The sequence below is a fragment of the Chiloscyllium plagiosum genome, chromosome 34 (genome assembly GCF_004010195.1).
Source record: "Chiloscyllium plagiosum isolate BGI_BamShark_2017 chromosome 34, ASM401019v2, whole genome shotgun sequence".
NCBI classification, from domain to species: Eukaryota; Metazoa; Chordata; class Chondrichthyes; order Orectolobiformes; family Hemiscylliidae; genus Chiloscyllium; species Chiloscyllium plagiosum.
In genome coordinates this window covers 40657097-40671313 of record NC_057743.1, presented here as the reverse complement: position 1 = coordinate 40671313, position 14217 = coordinate 40657097, and the positions used below count along the sequence as shown (strand labels likewise).

Sequence of the window (14217 nt, the reverse complement as noted above, 5' to 3'; positions counted from 1 at the left end):
CCCAAACTATCGCGTCCCCAATTACTATTGCTCTGCTCTTCTGCACCCTTCCCTTCTGAGTAACGGGGACAGGCTCCGTGCCAGAGGCCTGAGCCCCATTACTTACCCCTGGTAAGTCGGCCCCCCCACAAGTATCCAAAACGGTATACTTGTTCTTGAGGGGAATGGCCGCAGGGGGTCCCTGCACTGGCTGCTTCTTTGGAGTTACTACTTCCCTAAAGCTCCGATCTATGACCCCCTCTGCCTTCCGAATGATCCTAAGTTCATCCAACTCCAGCTCCAGTTCCCTAACATGGTCTTGGAGGAGCCGGAGATGGGTGCACTTCCTGCAAGTGTAATCAGCAGGGACGTCCATGGCATCCCTCACCTCAAACATGTTGCAAGAGGAACATTGCACTGCCTTCACTGCCATCCCTCTAAAAGTTAGGTGAACACGCAGGTAGTTCTGAGGATGTGGGGAGACTGCAGAAAGATTTAGACAGTTTAGGAGAATGGTCCAAGAAATGGCTGATGAAATTCAATGTGAGCAAGTGCGAGGTCTTGCACTTTGGAAAAAATAACACAGGCATGGACTATTTTATAGATGGTGAGAAAATTCATAAAGCCAAAGTACAAAGGGATCTGGGAGTGCTAGTACAGGATTGTCTAAAGATTGACTTGCAGGTTGAGTCCGCGGTTAAGAAAGCAAATGTAATGTTATCATTTCTTTCAAGAGGGTTGGAATGTAAAAGCAGTGATGTGCTACTGAGACTTTATAAAGCTCTGGTTAGGCCCCATTTAGAATACTGTGTCCAGTCTTGAGCCCCTCACCTCAAGAAGGACATACTGGCACTGGAGCATGTCCAGTGGAGATTCACACGGGTGATCCTGGAATGGTAGGCCTAACATATGATGAACGGCTGAGGATCCTGGGATTATATTCATTAGAGTTCAGAAGGTTGGGGGTGAGATCTAACAGAAACTTACAAGATGATGCATGGCTTAGAAAGGGTGGACGCTGGGAAATTGTTTCCATTAGGCGGGGATACTAGGACCCGTGGGTACAGCGTTAGAATTCGAGGGGATCTATTTAAAACGGAAATGAGGAGACATTTCTTCAGCCAGAGAGTGGTGGGCCTGTGGAATTCACTGCCACGGAGTGCAGTGAAGGCTGGGATGTTAATTTATCTTCAAGGCAGAGATTGATAATTCCTTGTGGGATTAAGAATTTAAGGGATATAGGGAGAGTGCAGGTAAGTGGCATTGAAATGCCCATCAGCCATGATTGAATGGCAGAGTGGACTCGATGGGCCAAATGGCCTTACTTCCACTCCTATTTCTTATGGTCTTATGGTCTTAAAATACAAACAGATAAATGATGCAGATAACATATATATGTTCAAAACTTTTTAAAATTAATTTGTGCATATACTATAAATGAAAATTTCTATTAACCTCATTGTCAGCCAAAATATGTTGGAGGCAGAGAGGATCTTGAATAGGACTGAACAAACAGTGCATTTTTACAGTAAGATCTATTCACAGTGAACAGTCTGTACATTACAACAACCCATAGAGTCTATTGAAGAAGAGAGTCCACAAACTACAGCAAATAGAGCTCATGACCACAACTGTGGGAACTCTCCCAGTAAAAGGAGGATGATTCCTCAGGTAGTTGAAGAACAGTCACATGCATATATGACCACAAAATCAATCCTAGTTACTTCGAGCAGTGCTGTCTGTAGGTACAATTGTTCGGGGAATTATCCAATAATGCCCACTCTTGCCAGCAATAATAGTATTCTTCCAAACATTATTCAACAAATTATGAAACTAAGAAGCTGTGACCTGTAGGCAGTCAGTCACTGCAGCTTTTGGAGAGCAAGAAATTATATTTTAATGTAATTTGCCTGTTTTGCTTGCTACCATCTCTGTGCAGAGATAATAATGGGAGACTGAGTGGTGGAAGAGACTGAAGAATCTAGAATACGTAGTGGGACTAGGCCACAACCATTTCAATACATTTCCTAAAGTAAACTGCAATACCATCTGCCAGTGACTTGGTATAAGGCAATTTCAATACTTTCCACCACCACTCAATTATCTAGCTTTCTGATTTCACTAGTGAGCATGCACAGTATTTTATTGATTTAGGCATTTAAATGCCTAATATACCTGCAGGGAGCAGAATTTTACTGTTAAATTTTACTGGTAAATCAATAAGATTTGAATCCTACTTATATCAGCCAAAAGTTGTTGCTGTCTTATAAATTAATCATGTTACCCATCTGATGATTTTAATTTGAACTACCTCAAAGTTGGTTTTATATTGAAGCCAATTCAAATGTATGGCAGTATGAACTATAGCGGAAAATGTGTTGCTGGAAAAGCGCAGCAGGTCAGGCAGCATCCAAGGAGCAGGAGAATCGACGTTCCGGGCATGAGCCCTTCTTCAGGAATGAGGAAAGTGTGTCCAGCAGGCTAAGATAAAAGGTAGGGAGGAGGGACTTAGGGGAGGGGCGTTGGAAATGCGATAGGTGGAAGGAGGTTAAGGTGAGGGTGATAGGCCGGAGTGGGGGTGGGGGCGGTGAGGCCTATCCGGCCTATCACCCTCACCTTAACCTCCTTCCACCTATCGCATTTCCAACGCCCCTCCCCCAAGTCCCTCCTCCCTACCTTTTATCTTAGCCTGCTGGACACACTTTCCTCATTCCTGAAGAAGGGCTCATGCCCGGAACGTCGATTCTCCTGCTCCTTGGATGCTGCCTGACCTTCTGCGCTTTTCCAGCAACACATTTTCAGCTCTGATCTCCAGCATCTGCAGTCCTCACTTTCTCCAGTATGAACTATAGGTTGACTTGTAGTCCATCTCATTCGCTCAGTTTCAACAACTTGTTTTGACTACTTTTGAAATACCTGCACATATGGACACACTGGGTCTGACATATGAACTCACTTTTTGGCATGCGTATTAGCTCTGTGAGTTTGTACTAAAAATGTAACCATGAAGATGATCATGAAGATCATGACAGCTAGGAGTATTAATAGCATACACAGATCTAAATAATGAGCCCAGATTGTAGCACTGCGTCTTGGAAAAATGATATTTGTGTCATGCTGTTTCATGTGGGGTGCACAGGAATTTACTGTCGTTTAAAATTCATGAGTACAAGATGTTTAATAATACACTTCAGAACTTGCTTTGTTTCCAATTCCAATATATTTCATGTTTTCACCAATGAAGCTTGATTTGAATCCCACCAACTCTGATGGGCTAGAGGTTTACTCCTTCTTCTCTGTAAAGGGAATACTTTAAATAGTCTGAGCTGATTTTGGTGAACATGCACAGCAATAACTAAGTGCTCACACCCTCGTGGTGAAACAAAGTAGATATTGTAAAGTTTTGACATAATTCTGTCTTCATCAAAATCATTTTAAAATGAAAGAAAAAAGTAGAATTCTGAACTTTACAGAATAGGAGAAATTGGAGCTAGATATAAGTCCAAGGCCTCAGTTTTTTTATTGCCAAGTTGAGTAGTGAGTAAAATTCCCAGTTCTGCAAACCTGACCCTGAAGATGTAATTTTAATTCAGGGAGGGGGGCAGAATGAGTTTGGAGGCAGCCACAGAGTGGGGAGGTGGGCTGTGGGAAAGACATAGTTTGGTGATCCAGCACATTGTTGTGAATGTTAATAAAACAAGAAACTAATCACCAGCCCTTGGGTCTCTCTCACATCCACACACACTACCCATGCCCATCCATATCAAACCATACTACCCCATGCCCTATTTTTCCACTCACTCCATGGCCCATCCTAGCTTTATACCAACTTATTCCTCTCCAAGCAGCCCTAACCACCACTCACTGCCCTTGCACCCTCCATGCCAACTCACCAGTATCCACCATGGACAGTCTCCAGGACCCATGCTGAATTCTACATGTCAAATGCAGACTTTATTGAAAATCGGGTGGGAATCAGAAAGCTTTCCAATCAGACCTGGAGTTAGGCAGGGCTGCCCACTTGCTCCTGCCTTGTTTATCTGTTGTATAGAGCCTTTTGCTGAGTCCATTCAGGAAGGATGCGCGTTTGAGAGGGGTAAGTGATCTGGGCAGCAGAGACATGCAGGTCAAAGCCTCCCTGTACATGGACGAAGTCGCTGTTTTCGGCTCTGATCCGCTGTCAGTGCACAGATTCATGAGAATCTGCAACCAGTGTGAACTGGCCTCAGGTGCAAAGGTAAATCGAGGCAAATGCAAGGCCATGTTCTTTGGGAACTGGCCTGACCTTTTATTAGGTTAGATTCCTTACAGTGTGGAAACAGGATCTTCGGCCCAACAAGTCCACACTGACCCTCCGAAGAGCAACCCACTCAGACCCATTCCACGACATTTACCCTTCACCTAACACTACGGGCAATTTAGCATGGTCAATTCACCTAACCTGCACATTTTTGGGCTGTGGGAGGAAACCGGAGCACCTGGAGGAAACCCACGCAGACATGGGGAGAATGTACAAACTCCACACAGACAGTTGCCTGAGGCGGGAATTGAACCTGGGTCTCTGGCGCTGTGAGGCAGCAGTGCTAACCACTGTGCCACCGTGCTGCCCACCATCCTTTAGCCCTTTCACCATCAGGATAGATTACCTGAAGGTGCTAGGAATATGGTTCAGAGGGGCTGGGGCATGTGCAAAAACTTGAGAGAAGCATATCACCAAAGTGAGGCAAAAACTGGGCTGATGGGAGCACCACTCGCTCTCTGTTGCAGTAAAACATGGTCATTGGGTGTGAGGCACACTCGGTAATGTTTTATGTGGCGCAGGTTTGGTTTATTCCCGAACCTGCACCAGCTAAATCACCCGAGCCAACCTTTATTTCATTTGGAGTTTGAAGATGGATTGGGTCCAAAGAGACACCATGTATAAAGCACTGGACAGCAATGGGAGGAAGAACCCCACTACCCAGTGCCATCTTCATTGTGAAGAACATCTTCATGTGTGGCTGTGTCAAGCCATGTGTAGACACTCAGTATACTAACACCCAGTGTCACTACTTACTGACGTTCTACCTGTCCCCAGTGTTACGAAAGATGGGTGTGGCCTCGCTGTCACAGAGCACTCCAAGCAGTTGCACTGTTCTTCGTAGAAACATTTGAAAAGAAAAACGCCTCTGACCACAAGTCCATCAGGAAGTGGTCAGCACGTAGTGTCCTTGAGACTCTGTGGGAAAAGGAAAGGGTTCCCTGAGCAGATTGTCAAAGTCATTTGGCAGAATGCCTCTTCGCCAGAGCTTTCCAACAAGCACCAAGACATTACTTGGCTGGTGGTGAGAAGGTCACTACCTGTGAGATCCTTCATGTACATCTAGTTGGTCTGTGCCACTGCATGTTGCCCTTGAAGCGACTGCGACCGGGGATGAGACTGTCAATATTTCTTTCTAGAATGTGCCTTTGTAAAGGAAGTCTGGAGAGAGATGCAGTGATTTTCGTTGAGGTTCATCCCAAACAGCTCGATGACACAGTACTCTATGCTCTACAGTCTGCTCCCCAGGATACCTACCGAAACAAACATCAACTGTGCCTGGAAGTCCTTCAACTCGGTACAAGGTGCTCTTTGGTTTGCCCGAAACTTGCTGATCTTCCTGTTAAAAGAGTTGACCCTGATCGAGTGTTGCAGGCTGGCACATTCCAAGGCCCAGGACTATGTGCTGAGGGACACACTAAAGCTTGGGGAAGCTGCTGCCAAGGTGCAGTGGGGAAAGACCACTGTCTAAGGTCTTGCTACCAAAGTAAAATTGGTGTCCGTTCAGTTCTTGGACCCTCCTGATGCCTCAGATACATGTAAATAGTTCTTAGTACTCAGATTATTAAGAAAATACTTTAAATTAGCTGTAACTATCAAAAAGGTCAAACCCCAATGTTTGTTTTCTTTTCTAGATGCAAAACCTGTACAGATCGAAACTGCATCAGTAATTGTGTAAATACATAAAAGATTTCTGTTTTTATGAATAAAGTATATTTTTGCAAAAATAATGGAGAGGAAGTAAGATAAAAATTGGTCTCATGATTAACAAGATGTGTGCAAGCTGACCCTCCACACTTCAGCTCTGATGAAGAGTCATCTCGACTCGAAACATTAGCTTGCTCTCTCTGTGTGGATGCTGCCTAATCTGCTGTGATCTCCAGAATTTGATCTTTTCAGCTCAAACTGTAAATATTTTATGTTTAATGTTTAATTCAGTGAACAAAAATAATCTATCAGTAGATAAGTCATAGTTTCTGAAAAAAAATATTTTTTAAAGAAATGTAATTCATTGAATTAATCTATATTTGGATTATATGTATCTGCGGTTTATCTGTGGTTGCGATATGGAATGTGCTACCATATTGAACAGCTGAGATGAGTATATGTTAAAAATAAAGTTAATAGTGAAGGACAAAGGAATGGGAGAATGTGTTAACAGTGGGAGATGATACAAGGAAGATCCAGTGGAACATAACTTTCAGGGAAAACCTACTGGTCTGAATGCCTTTTCATGCCAATAATTCAGTATAAAAACTAAAGTTTTGTCATATATTTATCTTTGAAAGGGAATTTGCAGAAGAGCAGAAAACTTTGAAGGCAGAAATTATGGCTAAGATCCTCAGGGAAGAATCCACTATGGAAAAGAAGAAGAAGATCTATCCTGTACTATTTCCAGAAGCACAGAAGAGTGAACATAAAACATCAGAGGTGTGGAAATTCAAGAAAAAACTGCTGCAATACATAGAAAACAGCTCTGAGGATGACAAAGTCATAAATACACCTGAAGTAAGTGCATGAACTCATCTGTCAAAATAGTGAACTTTATTATAGCTATTTGGTAATATTGAACTTGAATATTGCTGACAAAGACAAATTTTGTCTAAGCTGTTTTTCTTGCATTCATCAGGACAATTTGTAAGAATACCAAAGTAAAATAAAAGCAATACAGTATTGATATTGTAAAAGACAGTACTGATTCGTTGGCAAGTGGATTCTGATTGCTACATTGTCATAAAGAGGAATACTCTGCTTTATTTTGGTATTTCCTATGAATTGTCTTGCTGAATACAAGATAACAAGTTTCAACAACGTGTTTTCAACAGCACTTAATTATACTATCCATATGTTTGTTGCAGTTCTATTTCGCAACACACAATTGTAAAGGTACACATGCCATCTGACTGTGATGAAAGAATTCTAACAGTCTGCAGAATATATTAAGCAAAAATTTTCAATGTTGAGTGCTGCAATAAAAAAAAACTCAAATTGATGACTTAGGAATTAAGATCAGTCAACGTGAAATGTTCACCAAGTTTTCAACAGTATACACAGATATAATGGTGTTACATAATTTACCCCTTGCAGCTATTGAGTAATGTGTTTATATTAAGTATGTATGAATTGAGAAACTGGTTTCTGTTGAATGATTGACTTTGCAGAGCATCATTGGCATCAACCTTTCTAATTAAGAGGTGCGGAAAAACTTTTCATAGTAAATTAAAGTAACTGGTTGAAGCTGTAAATGGAACTGAAAGGTGCTGTGTTTGTTTTCTATTGTCATTCTGAGGCTGTTGATGCGATAAACTAGCTTTTCATGCCATGCTGTTAAGTTAGTGCCGTGATCTATTCAAATGAAAATGTTTGAACTCAGCACTATAACTCCTGTGGTGTCACTTCTGGAACCCACAATCGAACTTTGAGAGTCAACAGGGGATGTACTGTATACCCAAAACCTGGGAGGAGATGCAGTAACCAAGCTTCCTAATAGAGCTGGAGTGCAGAAGGGCAAAACCCTTAGCAAAGGGCAGCAGGTAACAGTGAGGTCCTGCTGCTGACAATGGGGTCAGCAAAACAGGTGTTTGTAAAAACCTTCAGTAACTCAGCTTTGAAAGTAAGGGCATATCTATATTTTTCTGTTTGATGGTGCATGCCGGTGCTGTGGCATCTCAAAGAGACTTGATTTTTATTCTACCCAGTATTCAGGAAATAGGGACAGGAGTAGACCATTCAGACCCTCAAGCCAGCTCCACCATTCAATTAGATCATTTTCCAATGCTATTCCCATGTTCCTTCAGATCTTTAGCATCTAAAAATCTATTGATCTCTGTCTTAAACTTGTAGAAAATAGACAATAGGTGCAGGAGTAGGTCATTTGGCCCTTTGAGCCAGCACCACCATTCATTATGATCACGGCTGATCATCCACAATCAGTATCCTGTTCCTGCCTTATCCCCATAACCCTCGATTCCACTATCTTTAAGAGCTCTGTCCATCTCTTTCTTGAATGTATCCAGAGACTTGGCCTCCACCGCCTTCTGGGGCAGACCATTCCATATGTCCACCACTCTCTGGGTGAAGAAGTTTCTCCTCAATTCTACCCCTTATGGGCTACCCCTTATGTTTAAACTGTGTCCTCTGGTTCGAGACTCACCCATCAGCGGGAACATGCTTCCTGCCTCCAGAGTGTCCAATCCTTTAATAATCTTATACATCTCAATCAGATCCCCTCTCATCCTTCTAAACTCAAGTGTATACAAGACCAGTCGCTCCAATCTTTCAGCATAAGGTAGTCCCACCATTCCGGGAATTGACCTCATGAACCTACGCTGCACTCCCTCAATAGCCAGAATATCCTTCCTCAAATTTGGAGATCAAAACTGCACACAATACTCCATATGCAGTCTCACCAGGGCCGTGTACAGCTGCAGAAGGACCTCTTTGCTCCTATACTCAATTCCTCTTGTTATGAAGGTCAGCTTGCCATTAGCATTCTTCACTACCTGCTGTACCTGCATGCTTGCTTTCATTGACTGATGTACAAAAATACCTATATCTCGTTGTCCTTCTCCTTTACCTAACTTGAATCCATTTAGATAGTAATCTGCCTTCCTGTTCTTGCCACTAAACTGAATAACCACACATTTATCCACATTAAACTGCATCTGCCATGCATCCGTCCATTCATCTAGCCTGTCCAAGTCACCCTGTATTCTCATAACATCCTTGTCACATTTCACTCTGCCACCCAGCTTTGTGTCATCAGCAAATTTGCTAATATTACTTGTAATGCCTTCATCTATATCATTAATGTGTATTGTAAACAGCTGCAGTCCCTGCACCGAAATTTGTGGTACCCCACTGGTCATCGCCTGCCATTCCAAAAGGGACCAGTTTATCACTACTCTTTGCTTCCAGTCAGTCAGCCAATTTTCAATCTAAGTCAGTATTTTGCCCCCAATACCATGTGCCCTAATTTTGCTCACTAATCTCCTATATGGGATTTTATCAAACGCTTTCTGAAAGCCCAGGTACACTACCTCCACTGGCTCTCCCTTGTCCATCTTCATAGTTACACCCTCAAAAAATTCCAGAAGATTAGTAAAGCACGATTTCCCCTTCGTAACTCCATGCTGACTCTGGCCTATCCTGTTACTGCTATCCAAATGAGTCTTAATTTCATGTTTTATAATTGACTCCAGCATCTTTCCCACCACTGACGTCAGGCTAACTGGTCTATAATTCCCTGTTTTCTCTCTCCCTCCTTTCTTGAAAAGTGAGACAACATTAGCCACCCTCCAATCTGCAGGAACTGATCCCCAATCGATAGAACATTGGAAAATGATTACCAATGTGTCCACGATTTCTAGAGCCACCTCCTTAAGTACCCTGGGATGCAGACCATCAGGTCCCGGGGATTTATCAGCCTTCAGGCCTAAAAGTCTATCCAACACCATTTCCTGCCGAATATAAATTCCCTTCAGTTCAGCCATTACCCTAGGTCCTTCAGCCACTATTACATCTGGAAGATTGCTCGAGTATTCCCCAGTGAAGACAGATCCAAAGTACCTATTCAGCTCTTCTGCCATTTCCTTGTTCCCCATAATAAATTCATCCATTTCTGTCTTCATGGGTCCAATTTTAGTCTTAATCATTTTTTTCTTCTTTTCATATACCGAGAAAAGCGTTTACTATCCTCCTTTATATTTTTGGCCAGTTTGCCTTCATACCTCATTTTTTTCTCCACATATTACCTTTTTAGTTATCCTCTGTTGTTCTTTAAAAGTTTCCCAGTCATCTGGCTACCCGCTCATCTTTGCTATGTTATACTTCTCTTTTATCTTTATACAGCCCTTAACTTCCCTCATCAGCCACGGCCACCCAGTCTCCTCTTAGGATCTTTCTTCCTCTTTGGAGTGAACAGATCCTACACCTTCTGCATTATATCCAGAAATACCTGCCATTGTTGTTCTACTGCCATCCCTGTTAGAGTACTGAACTATTGAACTTTAGCCAGCTCCTCCCTCATAGCTCCATATGGAGCTATGTAAGTGTTAGTATTCAACTGCAATACTAACACTTCCGATTCTCCCTTCTCCCCCTCAAATTGCAGACTAAAGTAAATCATATTATGGTCACTACCTCCTAATGGCTCATTTACTTTGAGGTCCCTGATCAAATACGGTTCGTTGCGCCTGCTTAAATAGCACACACTAACCTTCCCATCAGCGTCTGTGCTCCGACCTCACTTCCCGCCGCTCTCTGCTGCAAAGTAAACTTGATTGTTAGCAACCAGAAAACAGCGCTTATATTTTCATTGCTGATATTTCATTGGTCTGTCTTTACATGAATGACATAAGAATATATTTTTACTTTGTAACCCAAGAATAAAGCCTGCACCACAGACTTGATTAAGAATTGGACAAAAGCTGTTAGGTTATGAGGCCAGGCCTGCCACAGTTATCTGCAGTAGTTCACTGATAATAGTTGGTCTTTTAAGCAGTTTGGTTACCCACCTTCTTAAGAAAGTTGTCTCCAACTCTGCTCCATATTTATTGATGTGTTCCTGGCTCCTGCAAGCCAACAATCAATTTCAATTATTCTCTAGTTTGGATTTTCACGTAATGTGCACACCTTTATTCTTTTCAAACCATGTTTAATATATTTCATATTGTTTTTAAAATTAATAAAATGCTTTATTCGACTGCAGGTGTGCAATTAAAGTGATTGGAAACAACAAAATTCAACGGCTTAGGTACTGTAATATAAGTAAAGAACTTGTGCATTAGTGCAGAAAGGAATTTTGTTTGGTATAAGAAAGTAGGCTAACTCTGCTATTTGTTCTTTGAACAGGTTAATAGTGCAGCATAAGATTAGCTAAAGCCATGAATGGATTTTAGATAAGCTCCTTAAAGTTCAGGTTTGGATCTAATTCATGGAAAATTGGTTCCAAAATTCTGAATCCTTACACTGATATTAAGCCAATCAGAAAGATCAATTCCTCGATCTGACATGTTTATAAATGCAGAGACATTATGGGTTTCTTTCTTTCCCTGCAGCAAGAAAGGCGATCCCCATCTCAAATATCAGATGAAGTAACGGTCACAGAACAAATCCCAAATCATTTCACACAGGATGTCAATGACCAGCTTGTGGATGAAGAAAGTCTTAATTTGCCTGAATTTCCAGGGCTTTGGGATAACGATCATACACCCAGCAAGGTATAAAAGACATTTATTCCAGCAATGATTGGCATCAGAGCATGACACAAAGAGTGGCTCATAATAATACATATTTATTAACACTTCTGTAAAGCTACTTACTTTGATATTTTTTATTCAGAGGAACTTATTGAGTACATTATTGTAAATTTTGAATTATATATCATCTAATATGTTACAATCACCATTACAGTAAAAATAAATTTGTGGTAATTGCAGAGAATAAGAAGAAGCAATAAAAATAAAGGATACAATTAAAAAGTGGAATAAATGAGCACGAACGATTGCAGGTGACAGGGTTGAAAAGGCATATGAAATTATCAAATATACATAACCTCAGATATTCATTGCTTTCCAGAGTCCTACCATTCATAATGTCTTGTCAGTCATTTCCAACTGCATTATCTCTCACTCTTCTAGATTGAAATAAGGCCTTTTTTTTAAAATTAATAAATATTTTTGACAGTACATTTAAACAAATGCCTTTTCTTTTGAAAACTGTGTCAATGTGTAAAAAGGCTAGGATGAAAGGTATATATAGGTTTATTTTTTAAAACACTTTGTTACCATATATTGGATATATTTCTGTATCACAAAGGATGAAATAGTCAGCAAACGTTTAGGAGTGGGTACTAGTAAAATGGAACAAGAGATTTTGGCACGACAATTGGAGAAGCAAAGAAGTGGGATCGTCCAAAAACAAGTAGCAGCTGGTCGGGAATTCAAAGGCTGCCCTTTCTACAGCAAGCCCGATGTTATTCACTTCAAGGTTGGTGTCATGTAATCGATTCAGATTGTTTTAAGTTATTTAATGCCAATGTAGAAAGTAAGATCGTGCTTCATTAACTTCCTACACACAAAGAGCAAGTTATTAATTTAGAAAACTGTAGGTGTGTTTCCTTTGTTCAAAGCTGCATGTTTGATAGCAAGGAGGCTGCTGCATAAACTAACTGCCACTTCCTTTATTTACTTGAAGATCACAAAGTTGGGTCAGTTCCATTATAGTATTCATCATCTTGAATTTTGGGCAAACATATATCATATTCTTCCTTGTCATTTGTTCCTCAAATTTAAAATGTTTTATAATAAACCCTAAATTCTGAGGTCCTTGCATTCTGAAGTCCCACTGTCCGTTGATATAGTATCCACTCACTGTGAAGAATCATGCAATCCTTTACTGACTGCTGGTGCCCAACACTGAAGTTTGGGTACTTGCCACATCATAAGTTAATGCCAAAAAATATATCAGTGAGCTGATTTTTCTTTACAGATATGCGCAGGGCTGCACAATGTTGAGATAATTTAATGTTGAGCCTTTTTCAGGAAGTCTACTGTGATAAAGATGTATTTTAGTTTCTAAAAATTAATACCACTTCAGTGCATTTAATCCTATAGTAATCCAAAGGAGATAGTTAACAATTAGTAGGAAATGGTAAATATATTGTAATTAGTTTAACTGAGCATCCAGTCAATGAATGTCACTTTTCTTTCTCCAATCCCGTTCATCTTGGTTTTCTCGCCTGTTTGTGTTGGCTGCTTTCCCTTGAATCCCTGCTCATTTTGTTTATGTCTCCTCACTGCTGGTAATGTTGTTCCTGTCTGCGTCCTCCTGCTGATTTTCCCTTTCTAATTTCACTTCTCAAGCATTCCTGTTTTTCTCTGGTAAGTTCACTGGTTCAATCTTTTCTTTATCATCTCATTTTCATAGATAATGTCGATGAAGGCTGGTTGCTTAACTTGGAATTTGACTGTAGAACTAATGAGCATAAGTATAAAATTAATGAACTGAAAAAATATTTAGAGTAATGTTTTCTGCTACAGTCTAATGGGTATATAGAATAGCTCCCAATTAAAATAGTTAATGTTGTATTAGTGAAGAGCTCACAAAATAACAGTTGCTCAAAATCATGGCGCTTAAGGTATTGGGTTGTGAAACAGTTATCAGAATCAAGAGTGTGGTGCTGGAAAAGCACAGTAGGTCAGGAAGCACCCGAGGAGCAGGAGAATTGACGTTTCAGGCATAAGCCCTTCATCAGGAATCAGCTGTTCCTACAGAGGGCACAATCAAAAATAAACAAACATCACAAATTCAAAAAGCTGAATCAAGCTCTCCAATTTTATCCCTGAAATATAATTAATTCTATCCTTACACTGGGTTATAATTATAATAACGTGACAATGTGGCCTTAGTAGTTTGCTTGGGAGTCTACTCCAAACATTTATAACCCTGAGTAAGGGTTATTCTTCACGGGATTTTCACAAATATCCTGTGGTCCTATTTAGTTGGTATTGTATAAAGTAATAATGTAGTGTGTGTGGAATAATGTACGTGCACTACAATTATATGATTTGTGTATAATTTTATAAATATAGCATTTTTGGATTTTGATTTCTCAGTTTTAGACAGATGACAGTTGGTTATTTCGGTAAAGGGTTTCCTTTTCATAGAACATAGAACAGTACAGCACAGAACAGGCCCTTCAGACCACGATGTTGTGCCGACCACTGATCCTCATGTATGCACCCTCAAATTTCTGTGACCATATACATGTCCAGTAGTCTCTTAAATGTCCCCAATGACCTTGCATCCACAACTGCTGCTGGCAACATGCTCTCACAACTCTCTGTGTAAAGAACCCGCCTCTGACATCCCCTCTATACTTTCCTCCAACCAGCTTAAAACTATGACTCCTCGTGTTAGTCATTTCTGCCCTGGGA

General features: G+C 40.8%; 1 protein-coding gene across 2 annotated transcripts in view; it reads left to right on the top strand.

Annotated features, from left to right (window-relative positions):
* cfap74 (cilia and flagella associated protein 74) overlaps window positions 1-14217 on the top strand; it is a 220211-nt gene that overhangs the window by 78535 nt on the left and 127459 nt on the right. For both annotated transcript variants that reach the window (XM_043676312.1, XM_043676311.1), the window contains exons 11-13: window positions 6568-6787; window positions 11338-11499; window positions 12098-12268. In XM_043676312.1, coding sequence (XP_043532247.1) covers window positions 6568-6787; window positions 11338-11499; window positions 12098-12268 — 553 coding nt within the window. The remainder of the gene's footprint in view (window positions 1-6567; window positions 6788-11337; window positions 11500-12097; window positions 12269-14217) is intronic.